An 18,934-nucleotide genomic window follows, 5' to 3' on the forward strand; every position below is an offset into this window, starting at 1 on the left:
ATGACTATCACTACTATTATTATTATCTTGATCAAAATAAGATAAGGTCAAGTCTGGTTGAATTAAACAAGGTTTTTTTAGTTCTTTCGGTGACTCTAACCCTATGCTAGGAATTATGAGGATTTAAAAAGAAGCAGAATTCATAAGTAAACTCAAGTTTAAGTCTATATAGATGTAAAAAACAAAAAACAAGCACTTTAAGACAATAGAGAATTAAATACAAAATCGTGTGGTTAAGCATACAGATGCTGTAGGAGATGTGAAAGGCAAGCATATTGTGAGCTAGGATACATGCTGAGGTGAGAACTGAGCTGAATCTTGAACGATGGGTATAATTTGGATGAGGTAAGAGATGAGGCGTGAGGGCATTACAGTGGGGCAGTTACATGATTAACAACAGTAATGATAATATTATTGAGTGCTTACTAAACACGAGCCAATTAACATATATTAGCTCATCACGCGTATAATGATTCTATGCCACAGGTGCCCAGTTCCCACAGTGATTAATACAAGGGCAAGAGATCAAATCCCAGGTCTGAACAACTCCAGAGCCACTCTTCATGAGTCATAAGATGAACACAATGAACGTGGGAGATAATTAGGCACAGGAGTGTCTACAGAGAGTTGTATGCATGAAACGGTGCAGAAAGAGCTCCGTGAGGCCAGGGAACAGCATTTTGTCTGCAAGTAATAAGAAACTGATGCAGGTTCTTTTGCAGAAGAGACTAAACTAATTCAAGAAATTAATTTTTCAAATTAATTTTTGTGTAACACATACACAAAAATCAAGATGAACAGGACAACCTCATTTCTGTTTAAATATATGTTTTGAAGGGTATGTTAAAAATACCAAGCATGGTTATTCTTAGGAGTCTAATTTTTTATTTGTGGCTCATTTCTGGATAACTTGTATTACTCTTTAAAAGAAAAACAAAACTAGTATTACTTTAAAAATAGAAAAATAAAATCCCTCTTCAGATTTAAGTGTCTAACACAGGATGAAAAGAGTGAAACTGCAAAAAAAAAAAAAAAAGAGTGAAACTGCAGCCAAAAACTCCAGTCTGTGAGTTACAGCAGAAGAGCAGGGGAGCGGGGGGTGTGCTGCCTGAGGACAATGGGAGTCCAAAGAGAAGACTAATGAACACTAAAGACAGTAAATATGCAACAGTTCCCAGGCAAACCCACAAATGTCTGATATAAACTTAAACCTTGAACAGATCCACAGGCACATTATTCAGTGACATTCCTTTAGGAGCCTGACGGGGGCACATACTTACAGTTGACTTTATTTATGTTGCCTTGAATTTCAGCTTGAGTGAGCAGTTCCTCATAAACGTCCCTTTCTCTCTCAGAGCTTTCTGTCTGAAGATGAATGAAAGGTGTAGCTAAATTAGCTGAGGTCTCTAGGAAGACCACAGAAATACACGTGTGTTCCTCCCCCACCATGACAGAGTCAAGAGCAAGGAAGAGTGTAGCTTAAAATCCTTAATAAAGAACAAAGCAGAATGCTACCTGATTGTGACCAAAAACATAAAAAGGAGATCCACTCGTAAGTAACAAGCTCAAGGGGTTCTTCCAAAATCTGGCAGAAGGAGACACTGGTGAACCCTGCCCTGCTCGTCTGGGAGCCTGAATCCTTGTCTCAGACTAGATCTCAGAGCCTCTCACAGGTTTGCACACAATTCAAGAAGAAAGTAGATGTCAAAATAGAATCTAACACTGAAAGACTACATATTGGTAACTCCATTTCATTTATATAAAATTCCAAAAAAGGTAAGCTAAAGTGATAGAAAATAGACCTGCAGTTGCTGGGGTCAGGGGTGGACAGAGGGAGGCAGTAGAGGTTGACTCTGAAAGGGAGATATGGGAACTTTGTGGATAGTGATCACATATCTGTATACACTGGTCAAAACTCATCAAACTGTACACTTTACATGGTTGGGTTTTATTATATGTCAATTAATATCTCAATAAAACTGATCTTTAAAATGGAGTCATATTAAATAATGAAAAACTGTAAATCAATTGTGAAAAGTGAAAGTCACTCAGTTGTGTCTGACTCTTTGTGACCCCCATGGACTATACAGTCCATGGAATTCTCCAGGCCAGAATACTGGAGTGGGTAGCCCTTCCCTTCTCCAGGGGATCTTCCCAACCCAGCGATCGAACCCAGGTCTCCCACATTGCAGGCGGATTCTTTACCAGCTGGGCCACCAGGGAAGCCTGAGAATACTGGAGTGGGTAGCCTATCCCTTCTCCAGCAGATCTTCCCGATGCAGGAATCAAACTGGGGTTTCCTGCATTGCAGGCATATTTCTTTACCAGCTGAGCCTCCACGGAAGCCCCGATAGATCAATTAAAAAGAGCAAATGTTCCATTTTTACCCTGTTTTTAGCATTTGCCATTTTGTCCTGTTTGGCCTGGTAAAGTATGTCCTGGTAGGTAGAAGCCAAGCATTCTTCAAGATTCACAAGCATGGCATTGGGATTTTTCAAAGCTGTGAAGGTGTCAGCTGGAATTCTGTGGTCAATAGCTTCATTAATGGCAATAACAGCCGCATGTACTGAAAGAAAGAATTCAAAACACAGAACACTGAGGTTATATAAAGTAAAGGATGTACATTACACATTCAAACACGGCAATCCCGCAGCACAGACAGAGGCTGCTTTTCATAGACAAAGGGGTTAGAGGAATCCCCAGATCTTGTGAGCCCTGTCTTTTCCCTAACACACACAGTCACAGCTCTGCCTATAATCCATATCTGGAATCATAGGGAAAACAAAGTCACAGCTCTGTCTATAATCCATATCTGGAATCTTATGGGGAAAACATTCAGTAAGGGACTTTGCAGGGAGCATCGAGCATTTGTTATGGAAATGTTCACCCTTAATTATCATATAAACACCATTAGAAGCTAAGAAATTAAAAAAGGCATTGAAATGTAGAGTTTGCTTTCTAGTGCTTTTATTTTAATCAAAATTATTTGATTTTTTATCACTTATTTCCAAATAACAGCACAGACAACTGTATAGCAGTGTTTGACACTATATCTACTGACCTAAAGAAAGAACTAAGTGTTAGTCACTCAGTCATGTCTGACTCTTTGCAACTCCATGGACAGTAGCCCACCAGGCTCTTCTGTCCCTGGGGATTCTCCAGGCAAGAATACTGGAGAGGGTTGCCATTCCCTTCTCCAGGGGATCTTCCCAACCCAGGGATCGAACTGGGATCTCCTGCATTGCAAGGAGACTCTCTCTTTACTGTCTGAGCCACTAGACACTTGCTGGCAAAATTCCTCATGTCCAAGACCACCATTACAGTATTAATCATTGAAAGCAGTAGCAACAACTCCACTTGAACCCATGAGATCACGCTCTTCTTACATGCAGCTTCATCCACTGACAGCTCATTAGCCAGAATACCCCCAATCTTGCTAAAGGCAGGCATCTGAATCCCGTACTTCTCCAGTTCAATCTTCATGTTGTTGATTTCTTCTTCTACAGGAAAGAATTAAGACCCAAAGGTAAGCACCTTTTCAGAACTTAGAAGGAAACAGATTCCTTAACCACAAAATGTACTGGATAAAATGATATCTAACTCTTAGGGTTGTTATAAGGACTTAAATAAGATAATATTAATATATGGAAAGCACTGACCTGATATCTGGTATATAATATACATTCAATAGATACAGGAACTATTACTAGTACTATCAAGAGCATCAGAAATAACCATAACATGAGAATGGCTCTATAGAGAATAGTTTTCCCAAACTGCTACTAATGGCATTTCCCCTAATGAACTTATGAATGGAGCAGCTTTAAAGGGACCATGAACAAGAAGTGAATCACAAGCCACTTATCCTAGTCTTTATAATCCAAGTCACTGCTGCTGCTGCTGCTGCTGCTAAGTCGCTTCAGTCGTGTCCGACGCTGTGCGACCCCATAGACAGCAGCCCACCAGGCTCCCTCATCCCTCACTAGCTACTACTAAACAATTTTGTGTCTAAGGCCAGAAGCCAAATGATAAAGAAAACAACATGTTAAGGTTTGGCCCTTGCCCCAAGTCTGGGGAACAACTTCTCTGGAAGAAAAAATATCATAGATAAAAGCTGTATTACCAATTTTTAAACCTCCAAGGCCTATAAAATAATCACCTGTTCAAAAAGATTTGAGTCTATTTTACCCTTCACCAATATTCCCCCTGTTCTTTTTCTCCCCAAGCCCCCATCTCTTCAAGGATTTGACTATAGCAAATATACACAGAAACACCCACCCAAATAAACTAAAGTTTTAAAATTAGTAAATTGTCATCGTTGTATCATCTCACCTCCCGCCCCACCCCCACCACCACTTCGTTTGCCTACAAATGGTGCTCACTGGAAGGGGAAGGGAAAGACTGTCATAAAGTTTTTCTCACTGTACGTGAACATTTAATATTAGATGTTAATATTCTCTCTAATTTAGATATAAGAAAACAGAGACTTCTCAAGCACACCATGTCATAACCGAGAGAACAGAGCCTGAAACCCCAAGTCCTGTGTTCCTTCCACCACACCAGGAGAAGCAGGTTCCTCGTGCTTTTTTTTAACCTCTGCTGGCACAGTGTTTCTAAAGCCCCACATCTTTAAGATTGGTACAGTTGACTCTCCAGGCTATTTCCACATAAATCAAGCACTTCCTGCCAGGTCTGGAACTTCTTACCTGTGAAGTCAACCTTTCCATACAGGTCTTGAATCTGAGGAGCCAGGCCTAGTTTGAACAGGTACAAACTAGAAGACATAATACGCAAAAGGGTCAGGACTCCCAGCTGGATGTTCTGCTGCTCTAAAGTCAAAGGGGAAAACCAGCATAAAGAACAGAAGCATTCTGAACACGTAGACTCCCAGGACTCTGCCATATTACACTCAGCAGCTATGATACTTTATCTCAGAGCCTTTTTTAGTTTTATATAACAAGGAGGTCCTTAAAAGTCACATAATATAATGCAAAAAGCACTGGGCTGGGAATCAGGAGACGGAAGTTTAAGTCCTAGCTCCAGGAAAAATCCAATAAGCAATCAGACATTAATATAAATGTTAATATAACAAATATAAGTGAAATCTCTTCACTTCTGTTTAACTTCCTATGATCATTAAGTTTTAAGTAAAAAGACATTTTAGAAAAGTCTCATGAAAATGACTCAGATAGCAAATCTTACTTAAGCTGAATTCATATTACTGGTGGAAGAGTTTAATTCAGGTAATTTAAGAGTTTTACATAAAGTATATATCATAAATCTTTACTCTTTAAATAAAAATCTCCTAGACTCTAAGCTCCATGAAGTCAGGGTCAATAAAAGTCTTGTTTACCAGTGGCCTACCCAGAGCCTGACATATATTAATAAATAATAATCAATATTTCACAGATGGATGGATGTCTATAAATATGAATCAGATTAACCAGAGACTAAGGCTCTACCAGCTCAGAATAAATTAGATCAGAAAACCACTCCACAGGGATTAACATGAGCAAGACATTGACAGTCCAGTAATGAGAAGAAATAAAAAATACCTAAGAAACAAACCACAAACTCAACAGAGTAGCCTACAGCATTTGCAGATCATCTCTACATCTCAATGTTATCTAAATACAAACATGTATCACGTACACTGCATTCACAAAACTGATCAGCATCCAAACTGTATAAGACAAACCCAAATGCATAATCTTAAAAAAATCAAGTATTCTGAAAACATATTAGAATACATACATCCACAATAACCAATCATTTTCTCAGGTAAGTACAAATACGTAAAATGATACATATACAATTACGGGCTTTTCTTTACAATAAAATGCTCGAGATGGAAATAAAGTTTCTCTCCCCAAAGATTTTACATTATTCAATACAGTTTCCAAAGTCAAAGAGCTAATAACTTTCTGGACATGTAATATGCTTCTTCATGTACTTTCCCTGTAGAGTATGTTCCATCTGCATTCTAAATTAGTAAAAATATTTTTCTCCAGAAACTTCTTCCTCTTTTATTTCTACTGTAGAACAAGACAGTGGTTGCCACACTTCAACAAAAGCTTGAGCATGTTACTTTCACAGCCCCAACAAGAGTGAGTTCCTAACGTCTTCAGTGATGATCAAAGGCGTCACAATGCTATCACCAGTTGCTGTAAAAAGCAGAGAAGGGAAGCCGAAAGCAGATGGGCATCATCTCGCTTTTATCTCATTTTAATTATTAGGAATATTTTAAGGACATGCTGGAACTATAAATGGAATCATAATGGCCACTTGGGTCCTCTTATTCAGCCTCAAAAGCACTTAACCTCACAGCTAAAACTAAAAAATCCTAACAATAAACATCACTTTCAGTTTTTATTCCTGGCCTCCTGTGCTTGCTTTCACAAATAAGCTATCAGCTACCTATCACAATCAGCCTGTAATTGAGTTCAGATTTCTTTTCTTTTTTTTTTTTTCCTATTTAAGTTATACTCTATAGCAATGAGGAGAAGAAGCTTGTGTCAGCCTATCTGGATTCTGATTATCATCAATGACTGTGAAAGTGAAAGAAAGTGAAAGTGAAGTCTCTCAATCGTGTCTACTCTTTGCGACCCCTATGGACTACAGCCCACCAGGCTCCTCCATCCATGGAATTTTCTAGGCAAGAGTACTGAAGTGGGTTGCCATTTCCATCTCCAGGAGATCTTCCCAACCCGGGGATCAAACCCGGATCTCCCGCGTTGCAGGCAGACGCTTTACCGTCTGAGCCACCAGGGAATACAAATCAATGACTATAGAGTAACCTATGAAAGAAATCACTGTGCTAACCTCAAAGATCACTAACAAATGCTCTTCAACACAGCAGCTGATGAAGAAACAGACTCTGGTACAGGCCCACATCCCTTACCTAAATTCTCTGGGCCAAATATTAATTTAGGATTTCTCAGAAAAGTTGTACAGTGTATGCAGCATTATAAAACACCCCCAACAAGTCTTGGGGAAGCACCCCTAATCAAATACATTTACCTTTTCTGCAGAGAAACATATGAATAATCACATTAAGTAGATATACATTCTAAGTAATCTCAATTAATACTGATCAGATCTTGCCAACAAATGAGTTTGAACTGAATCAAAACTCACAGAGTTTTTAGCATGTTTTTTTTAAGATAAAGGATTATGGGCCAATTTAACACCAAAGTGAATTCTTAAAAAGATAAAGATGTGGGTAGGGAATGGAAAGGAAGTATACAAATACATCTGGAAAAATGGAGAAGTAGGGTCTTATCTGAGAGTGGAGTGTAACCTACAAGAGTAATTTAATCTGACTGAAGTACAGTGACTACCTCAGGAATAACACCAGCCAAGACCTGGGGGCGGAGGGAGGCGGGGAACAGATGGCAGGAAGGGGGAAAACAAGGAGATAATGCTTCTTTATCACTGTTGATCCAAAAGGGAAAGAGTGCCTCACCCAAAACAGGTAGGTAAAGTGAGGGAGCTGCCTTGAACACTGCCCTGTGAGGGTAAACAAGAGCCTCAAGCACTTAGAAATACTTCTACGTATTATCAAGAGTGGCCAAGCCACCCCTCAGGAAAAACACTCTAAGGGAGGAAAGAAATCGTAAATCACCAACCAGGACACACTGCTGTGTATATACTTTCTAAGCACGAACTGCCTATTGAAGAGAAATGGAGAACAATAGCAGGCTTCCTCCCTTTCTCATTCTGATTCCATCATGAGAAAGGCACAGTTAGTTCTTCAGTCTCTCTTCAGGGGATATGAGGGCCTGGGACCCATGTTACAAGGCAGAGAGTCGTAGCTACAGACCTAGCAGAGAAGAACTCTGCCAGCTTAGCTTCTCTGCCTGCCAACTTCAGATATCCATGGTGGGTACTACCTTCACAAGATTATCAACATCGACAGACCTCACAGAACACTGAGCCAACCACAACACTTAGAATTAATCTGATTTTAGCTCAGACATATACATCTGAAATGGCTACATTCTGAAAATTCTCTGATTTATCACCTATTCCTAAACAATGTTTTTAAATCCTCATTTTACCATTGTTTGTCCAACATTATGCTATGTACCTTTGAGAGAAAAAAAAAGTAAGGCATGACTTCTGTCACTAAGATGCTAATAAATATAATAGGAAGAAAAGATATGAAAGAAGGAATATATAACTAAACACACACAAAAAACAAACAAACAAAATCCAGAGGCTTAGAAAAAGATAAAAGCTGTCATTATTGGAGAAACTTCACCAAGAAAGTGAGAAATGAACTGAAACTTGACTGGATAAGCAGAGACAAACATGAAGAGCCCTTTGATAAAGACAAAGTACCATTTCCTTTTTCACTGACAGGGCACAAATTACCCCCTTGGGCTGGAGAAAGGGAGGGAGATTTGTTATAATGTTTAATTTGGACACACACATTTATTGTGGTTATATACTAGGCATCTAAGTACTAACAACACAAAGATAAAAAACAAAGGAAATACTTCTTGACCCTAAGGAGTCCACAAGATAGCCAAGCACAAAGAATAACCAGAGGACAATGTAACAAGTAAGATAAGTGGAATGAGAGGTATGTTACAAAATGCTAAAGGAGCACAAAGATGGTAAGTAGCTAATTCTGCTTCAGAAGGAAAAAGTAAGAGAAGATACTTACAGCAGGATTCTGAGGTGGCACCCGGGGAAGAGCATAGGTTAAACCAGGGAGAAAAGGGCATTTCAGGCAGAGGAACAGCAGAACCAAAGGCATGAGATACTAGAGCTCAGATACACGGGAGGGAACGACTAGAGGTGACACTACAAAGGAATCATCAAAGCATTTTATGAAGTGTCTGGTACGATGAAGGCTGTTTTGGAAAGACAGCTCTGAATCCAGCATAACAGATGGACCAGAAGGTAGAGAGCCTAGGGAGGGAACCCCTGAAGGGGTTAATGCATCCATCAGTCCACACAAGAGGTCTACCAGCCCTCAGTTACATTCTCTCTTTTATGGGTTTCACCCTGGATATAGATATCCAGGGTGTGGCACACATTTGATCAAGAAACTGGAGACAGCAGGCTTCTTGTACAACAACAACATTACATTCATATATACAATTAACATTTATTAGGTGCATATACAGGATGCTATATAAAAAGAAGAGCCCAAGCGAAAAGAAAAGAAAATCTCATACTCAATGTTCCTTCTTATACTCACCCACTTGTATCACCTTCTGGTTTAGTCCTATGGCCATCCAGTAAATCTGAGCCACTCTGAAATACTAGACTACCAGCACCTACTCCCCTCCCATCCCTCCCCTCAGACAGATCACCTCCTCCCTCCAATTTAGTACTGTGTTCCTTCTAAGGGCTGAGGACCTGAAATCAAGTCATCTTCCAAATTTACTATGAAACTGAGAAAAAAAAGTTATACCTTGTTTCAATTCCTATTTATTATATTTGCATTGTCATAAAAATTATTTAAGGAACAAATGACTTGTCAAGGTCCTAGATAACTAAACAAATTATCAATCAACCATTTGATAATTGCTGGTACTATGTTACCAATCAGTATCAAGACATAGAGTATTATGTTCAGAAAGACTCACAAACTTAGAGAACGAACTTATGGTTGCTGAGGTGGAAAGACGGGGGGACGGTATAGTTCAGGAGCTTGGGATGGACATGTACACACTGCTATATTTAAAATGGGTAACCAACAAGGACCTACTGTATATATAGCACATGGAACTCTGCTCAATGTTATGTGGTGGCTTGGATGGGACAAAGGTTTGAGGGAGAATGAATACATGTATATGCATGGGTGAGACCCTTCATGTTCACCTAAAACTATGACAACACTGTTAACTGGCTATACTCCACTATTGAATAAAGAGTTTAGAAAAAGACACAGTGTATTTTGTAATTCAGTTTACCAGGTTGAAACAAAATGGTAAACAATAAGTTTTCAAATATATATAGTTTTTTATAACTTTAAGAGATTTTAATTTAAAAGAAAGGGGCTATATCTCAAATGAAATGCATAGTTCAGAGAGATATGGCTGACATAATAATGTTACATTAATTTCAGGTGTATAGCATAATATGATCACCATAGTAAGTCTAGTTAACTTCCATCACTACACATAATTACAGTTTCTTTTCTTGTAATGAGAACTTTTAAGATCTACTCTTTCAGCCACTTTCAAATACATAATACAGTATTATTAACTATAGTCACCATGGCGTACCTTACATTCCCAGGACCTGTTTGTTTTATAACAGGGAGTTTGTACCTTTTGACCACCTTCACTCATTTCACTCACTCCCAAATCCCCACCTCTGGCAACTACCAATCTGTGTTCTGTATCTGAATACTGCTTATTCTACCAAGAAAACCCGATTACCTCAGTGCATGAATACAGTAGATACATCTTGGCATGTTCTTTCGATCATAGATGTCTGTAGTTTCTGGATAAAAAATCTAAGGATAAATAAAAGAAGTAGATTCAGGTATGCATCCATTTGGTTTCATTAATCATTCACCAGCCATCAGTAATACAAGTAAAACTTTGGACAATTAGAAAAGATCGTCAGTGTTCCACAAATAACTTCATTAGGGTGAACAGACAATTCATCATAAGCAATGTAAGGAATCAACCCTACTAATGTAGGAATCAACCCTGAATATTCATTGGAAGGAATTCACTGGAAGCTGAACCTCTAATACTTTGGCTACCTGAGGCTAAGAGCTGACTCACTGGAAAAGACCCTCATGCTGAGAAAGATTGAAGGCAAAGGAGAAGGGGGCGGCAGCAGAGGACGAGATGGTTAGATAGCATCTCTGACTCAATGGACATGAATTTGAGCCAACTCCAGGAGACAGTGAAAGACAGGGAAGCCTGGCTTGCTGCAGTCCATGGGGTCACAGAGTTGGACACGAATGAGCACCACCACCACTCCCACAATACCTATGGCTCCCAATAAGAAAGAACTGTGCTCCAAAAGAGAGACGGGATGTACCAGAATCACCTCTTTTGATAATTTTTAAAACTTTATATGCTCATTTCCTAAGACTAAAATGTCTTCCCCTGAACAGTGAAAATCATGGTCAAAGTCAGTCATTCTTCCCCCAAAATATTACAGAATCCATTTTAGAAAGTAATAGAAAAACAAGGTTGGTTAGATAGGACAGAGACAGATTATGAGGACTTTGACAGTCAGACCAGTTTGAACTTGATATGCAGGCCTCAGAGAAGTCCTAGCTTTGAAGCCAAAGCTAAAAAAATGGAGCCTCAGGAAGATCTGACTGTAGACAAGACACAGAATACAGTGAATAGTGAAGAGACTGAAGCTGGAGAAACCAGGCTGGGAGGCTGTTTCAACAGATAAAACAGACACTGCAAGCAACCGAGGAAGGCTTGGGGAAAGACCGTTTAGGAGTCCAAGGGAACCAAGGCTTTGAGCCTGGATGGCTGGGAAAATGATGGCATGGTACCACTTACAAAGAGGAGAAGTTCACTTGGGAGAAAAGGTAGGTTTAGTTTTAGATACGAGAAAGTCCAAGAGACAGAAAGCTATCCACAGAGAAATGTCGAGTAGCCAATTGAAGACGCTGTGTTTATCGTAAAGCAAAGAGTCTTCAAAACAACTGAAACCATGAGAATAAGAGAATGTAGCTAAAAACAGAACTGCATCTTAAGGAATGCCCACTAGGACACAGAAGGTAGAAACGCTGCAGAAAACAGAGGACTATCAGGCAGATTAAAAACAATTTTAAAAAGCAAAAACAATAACATGTTTCATGGAGGAGCTGGCAAACAGCACCAATTATAATAAAGAGTCAAGTGGATAAAAACTGAAAAATTATCATATTAAGTCTCTGTAATTAGTTTGTATGTACCACATAAAGAGATTAGGAAAGACATCCCAATAAAACTATGTATGTGTTGATATATGGCAGAAACCAACACAATATTGTAAATCAATCATCATCCAACTAAAAATAAATAAATTTTTAAAAATACTATATAGGTATTGTCAATTATTGATCACACATTATATTATGGGCAAAAACACATTTTTTAGGCTAAGCATCTTTAGTCTACATTACTCTGAAATCTTCTGGACTTAAATCCTACAGAGCAAGGCTAATAGCCACGTGCTCAGTCACTTAGCTGTGTCCCGACTCTTTGAGACCCCATGGACTATAGCCCGCCAGCCTCCTCTGCCATGGGAATTCTCCAGGCAAGAATACTGGAGTGGGTTGCCATTCCCTTCTCCAATTGTTCTGACAGCCTTTGGGGAATTCTGTTTGTCGAGACTGTAGTTCAGTACAATGCACTACTGCTAGTAAACAAAAAAGGTAATAAAATTAAATCATTAAAAAGGCATTTTTGCAGTAAAAATACTGTTAGCAAGAGCAATTATTAACAAAGCTCTTAGTATCATTCAAAAAGGTTAAACTGTCATTGCCCATTGGGCATAGTATATAAAAAACAGGAACAGGAAGTTACAAGTGGGCAGAAAGGCCTAGTGGCTGAAAGAACGTGACGTACTGCATTTCCTGACATGTGTGGGGCTTAATTCTCAAAGGTACCAGTGCAGGGAAGAGAGCTTCAGCATCTGCTCTGAACAAAAGAGGACACAAGCTAGCAGTCTTCAGCCAAGACGCAGCTCTGCGTTACACTCAATCCAACAGGCGTGTGTGCGACAGTGAGCTGAGCACTCCGCAAAATGCCAAACGCTCATTTCCCAGTGGCTTCAGCCACCTTCTGATACTCTACATTTCTTCTGAATCTTTCTTTGGTTACAAAAATTGAGACTCCACGGGAAAGTATAAATAGAATGAAAACCACCCCTTAACTCCATCACACAGAAATGAAAACTATTTCTGTCTGTGGATTTTTCCCAAGAACACTCTATTTTTAGACAAAAATCGTGACCTCATCTAAGCCAGAACACAAACTTTTATAATCTTAGCCTGATTTTATTTTTCACTTAACACACCACAGTTAGGTATACAGAATGACATTATCCTTTTTCAACGGCAGCAGTAGTATTTGACGGGCTGTAACATGGTCAATACCCAGAGTGAAGGAACATGTGGTTTGCTATCAACTTTTTACATCATAAGCAATGCTGGAAAGCCTTACACAATATTTTTTTGTGCTTGTCTAAATTTTTTTCTTTTTTTTATGTTGAGCTTGTGGGGTGTGGTGGGGATAAATTCCTAGAAGAATTCTTAAGTCACAGGACGGTGGGGGTGGGGGGAATAAAAGCTGTCCTTGCCTCTAACGGTGATACTACATCATGGCCGCTCTGGCTATTCAAGGCAGGACTGTGTAGCTAGTTGTATGATCACCACCCAGGTCAGTGATGCTCTTGCTTTCTGTACATCGTCTGCTCAACCAGTCCCTGCTTCACCTATACCCTATTCATATGACTGACATTCCCTCTTAACTGTACAGCCTGATCAGCAAATGCTAGTGGCTGTTCTAATCTTTAGATCAGAATGGCTCCACGATGCTAGTTTATCAAAGGGAAGACTTCTGCTCGAGGGGCCAAGAGGGACGTGCTCCCCTGCTGCTTTCCCTGGGCCAAAGTAAGTGGTAAACAACCCCCTATCTGCACCACCAACAGCAAAGACTGCTGCCATGTTCTGCCTGCTGTCTGCGACCCACGGCAGGGTGTTACTCCAGAGCTTGCTCCAGACATGAAAGATCCCCTATCCAATAAACCAGGGATGTCTCTGTTACTGTCTCTGGGCTCTTCCTTTAGTCTCAAAGCTGGGCAACTACAAGGCTTGCCAGCCTGTGAGGTGCAGCCCAACATTTGTGATAGCAATTTCACTAAGAGCAGCACTAAACAAACTCAGGAGCAAAAATGCTCAAAGATGCCTACTCCCATATCAAAAGCACAGCCATGGACTTCCCTGGTGGCGCAGCAGATGATCTGCTTGCCAATGTATCGGACTCTGGTTTGATCTCTGGTCCAGGAAGATTCCACCTGTCATGGAGCAACTAAGCCCGTGTGCCACAACTACTGAGCCCTGTGGCCTAGAGCCCAGGAGCTCCACCTAACTGAGCCCACATGCCGCACTATTGCAGCCCTCATGCCTAGAGCCTGCGCTCTGCAACAAAAGAAGCCACCACAGTAAGAAACCTCACACTGCAACTAGAGAGTAGCCCCTGCTCTCTGCAACTAGAGAAAGCTCAAGAGCAGCAACAGAGACTCAGTGCAGCCAAAAAAAAAAAGCTACAGCCATCATTCCAAACTCAAGATGTAAAAGTTAAATCCGTGTCACTCTTCTGCCATCAAGTATACCTCAGTAAAGCTGTCATAAAAACAAACTACAGCGTCACCAAGACCAGGTATAAGAAGTAAACATCATTACATGGCCTACACAGTGTGAAATATAAAATAAACCCTTCATACTCCCCACAGATTTAGTTATTCAAAAGCTGGAAAATGATGTTTCTAAAATATTTCCTTATGTTTCCTAAAGTCAGACCTGAATGTAGCAATTCTGTGAACAATTGTGTTCTTTAAAATGGTGAATTTCATGGCACGTGATTTTTTTTTTCCTGGCTACACCTCAAGGTTTGTAGGATCTTAGTTCCCCAAAAAGGGATTGAACCTGAATGTCCTGAGTCCTAACCACTGGACCACCAAGGAATTCCCTCATGGTATGTGAATTTTAACATTTATAATTTGGTATAGTAAAAGTAAAGGACATCACAGGGAATTTCTCTAGGGTAAGGTGAAGCAGGATGAGAAATATAAAATAAAAAGAACAAAGCTAATTCCTAAAACAAACTGGAGAGATCCTTTAGCATTTAAAAAAAAAAAAAAATTACACACACACAAATATATATATATATATATAAAACACCAATTGAGGATAATTTTATATGTTGAATGAGAACTGTTACGCCAAAACAGCCAGAGCTAAGCCAGAACTATGACTACCACATAAATTACCTTAGGCAATCCAATCTCGCCCATGGCATTCAACCACTGAATCACGTTATCAGTATGTCTGAAGTGAAGGCCCGTTGCCTAGAACAAATAAAAGACCATTAGGCCCTGTTTGGCAATACTGAAGCAAATACTGAATAAAAACTCTCCTTGTAAAAGCTTCTCTGTGAGGACTTCGCATGGTCCCCTTAAACTTGAGGTCTATCTCTAGCATACATTCACATTTAATCCCTAGAAGCCAAACCCACACCTCAGCTCTTCTCAGTGAAGAACCATCTGGAGAATCTTCTGAATACAGTGTGCTCAACAGAACATGGTCTTTGGAATTCAATTATTCTGGCTTCTGTTCCTTACGTGGCCATCTATTGGTGACATTGGGCAAGTCACTTCACCCTGTTGAGTCTGAGTTTCCCCATCTTTCATGGAGAAGGAAATGGCAACCCACTCCAGTATTCTTGCCTGGGTAATCCCATGGATAGAGGAGCCTGGCAGATTACAGTCCATAGAGTCATAAAGAGTTGGGCATGACTTAGTGACTAACACTGTTACCCATCTTTAACATCTACTTTATGTCTGCCAGAAAGATTAACTGAGAAAATGTACATAAAACACTCAATGTGGTGTCTGGAAGGCAGAAGATACTCCCAAATGAGGTTTTCTCATACTACACATACAAACATCCCCCTCTAAACCTCTGCGCCTGTTGTTTTTTAGGAAGGCTTACTCTCAAGGCAGGTAGAGGAGCAGGCTAACTGCTTTTACTGCTGCCGCAGTCTCCAGGCCTCTCGTGTCTATCTGTTCTGCACACATTTTGTAGGTTCTCGACAGAACAACTCTGGAGGTATCTTCAGAAAAACTATTTAGTTAACACTCCACATATAAATCTTTGCTTTTTAAAAAATTTTTAAATGAGGTTAGCATATTCTTTCTTTATTTTTTGATTGCACTGTGTGGCATGTGGGATCTTAGTTCCCCGACCAGGGATTGAACCCACACCCCCTGCAGTGGAAGCATGGAGTCTTAACTCCTGGATCAGCAGAGAAGTCCCAAGTCTTTGCTTTTTGATGAGGGAAAGTTTCTATTTGGGATGTTAATTTTGGCTTAAGATCTATACTTTCCTCGTTTTCCCTCAAATTTCAACATAAAGCAAAAATCTCTCTTGACTCTGTCTTCATTCTTAATTCTCAGCTCTGACCCAGTTCTGACAGTTGACCCTTCACACATTTGCTCTTGGTTTTGCAATCTTCCTCTATCTTCTACACTCACCCTTTTCTAGACAAGAGCTCTTAGGAAAAGCTCCCCACAGAAACTCTATAGGCAATGGAATTTGGTCCTTGTCAATATTCCAAATTACTTATGGTAGTCCTCTTTTTGAGGGTCCCAGGCCACAAGAATCAAACACCCATCTCAATTTCCTGAAATCAGATCACTTTCCTATTTATCTTAAACTTTAATATCACGGGGTGATTTTCTCCCCTCCAAAGTTGCTAATGCTTTTAATTTGTCAACAAACCTCAGAGTTTGATTAAAATTAAGGTAGTAATCTCCCTAGTTATTTCCTCTGCCATCTAAGAAATAAAAAATTCATTAAGGACCATGAAAATTTCTCTATACAAATTACTCATTAGAATTGCACCAGGAATACGGTCAGCTCAAGTTCTTTTACTACTATATCTTGACTTTGCACTGAACTTTCTCCACTCTGCCAGACATTTTATTTTTTTGGAACAAAGACATTTCCACGTATTTCTCAGTAACTCTTTCATGGGATAAAGGATGCTAAACTTCTCTCTCTCTGCTTTATGGAAACTGAAGCACCACACAGGGAAGGACTCACCTTGTATCTGGTCTGCTCTCGGTCATAGATCTTCTTCAGGGACACCACTTTAGGGGAGAAGAAGTTTCCCAGTTTGGCGAGGTAGACCCCATTCCTAAGCCCCTCTTCCAGTTCTGTGGTGGGAGGCAGATCTTCCCCAAGGCATGCTTCCATCCACCTGCACAGAAGGAGAGAGGACTTGAGAAAAGAGAGGGAAGGTCTGAACACTTTCCTCAGAGATCTCAAGCTTAATTTCCACTCTCCTTGGACAAGTTTATATCGAACATAGGCAACACTCTTTAAAGATTCAATTTCAGGGGCTTCCCTGGTGGCTAAGTGGTTAAAGAATCTACCTGCCAATGCAGGAGACACGGGTTTGATTCCTGATCTGGGAAGATTTCACATGACTCTGAGCTACTGAGCCTGTGCCCCACAACTACTGAGCCTGTGCTCTATAGCCTGGGAGCCGCAATTACTGAAGACTGAGCACCTTAGAGCCCATGTTCTGCAACAAGAAAAGTCACTTCAATGAGAGAAACCCGTACAGCAATTAGAGAGTAGCCCCTCCACCCCCTGCCACTTGCTGCAACTAAGAAAAGCCCGTGCAGCAGCAAAGACCCAACACAGACAAAAATAAATAAATAAAATTATTTTTTGAAAAAAAGATTAAGTTTCACACACATCCTTATCCTGGCCCAGTCACACCTCAGAAGCCGGGAACTGAGGAAAATTCCTGAGTATAAACGCCGCCCTCTTCTCCGCCCTTCTGTTCTCTCCTGCAACAAGACGCCAGCTGGCCTCCAGATCCTCACTGCCCACGAAACTCAGCCCAGACCCTCTCCCTCACTTCTTCAGTTGCTCCTGAAGAATTCCTAAGAAGAATCTTTTGTAACTGAGGCCACCATCTCTCAGCTGCTCAGAAACTTAAATTTGTAGATGAAGTTCTCTTCTGGTTTGAGAATTCAGCATTGACAGTGAATTTCTAGGTTCAGATTTTAAAGTTGTTTGGGGGTTACCAAAACAGTCAATCATCTCACCTAAAATACTTTAGGAAACTCCAGTGGAACCAGTACAAATGAATTAAATGTTTTTTTAAGAGGGGAGAGGAAGCTGGAAAGGAAAACTATACTGTCCACCTCAGATTCCTCTTATAAGATTTCAGGGAAGCCCAAGATAAAACCCTAGTGGCTCAGATGGTAAAGAATCTGCCTGCAATGCAGGAGACCTGGGTTCAATCCCTACGTCAGAAAGATCTCCTGGAGAAGGGAATGGCAACCCACTCTAGTATTCTTGTCTGGCAAATTCCATGGACAGAGGAGCCTGGTGGGCTACAGTCCACGGGCTCGCAGAGTCACTTGACAGAGCAACTAACATTTTCACTTTCAAGATAAAACAAAGCAAAATTTACTTGCATACATTTTCTACCAATAGAAATGTGGGTAACTAAAATACCATTCAGGGCAATAGTTTTAAACTTTTTTTTTGAGTCATAGAATCCTTGGAATATGTAAGGAAAGCTATAGACCTCCCCTCAAAAAGGTACACATACCTAAGTTTATAATTTCAGAGATTTCATTGACTCCATATTGAAAACCCTTAATTTAAAATTATGCTACTCAAACTTTACAAGGCTACTGTTATCCCCATGTTCTTCACCACACCAGGGCAGCGGGTGGGGTGGGAGGAAGACCCCTATATGATGCCCGGTCTATTTCACTAGTGCTAAATATTTGAAAAGCCAAATGAAAAACACAAAAGAACAAAGATACAGCAGACTGAAGTAAAAATTAGATTTGCTGACAAATGAGACAACAGAAAAATTAAGCGTTTATAACGTCAATTGATAAAGTTTAAATTAAAAGATAATAAAATTTCTTGTATTCCATCTTTCCAGACTTAGATTACCACTCAGAATCTTTAAAAAAATAAAGGAAAGCAACAGTGGCCCTGCTTTTCTCAAGTTCTACAAAACAGTTATTCAACCTCACTTTCAAGACTATTCTAACTCAGAGAGCACAACGTCTGACACTAAGTCGGTACTCAAATAAATATTAGTTGGATAGATGAATGGGCAAGAGAATTTTCTGGTTATTTCCTATATCCAATGATACTGTGTTTTCTCCTCTGGCTTTTCTTTTACATAGT

At 40.0% G+C, this 18,934-nt stretch overlaps 1 protein-coding gene across 1 annotated transcript in view; it reads right to left on the reverse strand.

Annotated features, from left to right (window-relative positions):
* The window catches only part of IQGAP1 (IQ motif containing GTPase activating protein 1), a 105,641-nt gene that overhangs the window by 50,691 nt on the left and 36,016 nt on the right, over positions 1-18,934 (reverse strand). Inside the window, exons 2-8 of the mRNA XM_010841070.1 lie at positions 16,811-16,967; positions 14,977-15,054; positions 10,401-10,477; positions 4,707-4,774; positions 3,387-3,500; positions 2,388-2,566; positions 1,281-1,365 (exon numbers count right to left, since the gene is read on the reverse strand). Of these exons, the coding sequence (XP_010839372.1) occupies positions 1,281-1,365; positions 2,388-2,566; positions 3,387-3,500; positions 4,707-4,774; positions 10,401-10,477; positions 14,977-15,054; positions 16,811-16,967 (758 nt within the window). The remainder of the gene's footprint in view (positions 1-1,280; positions 1,366-2,387; positions 2,567-3,386; positions 3,501-4,706; positions 4,775-10,400; positions 10,478-14,976; positions 15,055-16,810; positions 16,968-18,934) is intronic.

Source organism: Bison bison, unplaced genomic scaffold (genome assembly GCF_000754665.1).
Source record: "Bison bison bison isolate TAMUID 2011002044 unplaced genomic scaffold, Bison_UMD1.0 scf7180017864155, whole genome shotgun sequence".
NCBI classification, from domain to species: Eukaryota; Metazoa; Chordata; class Mammalia; order Artiodactyla; family Bovidae; genus Bison; species Bison bison.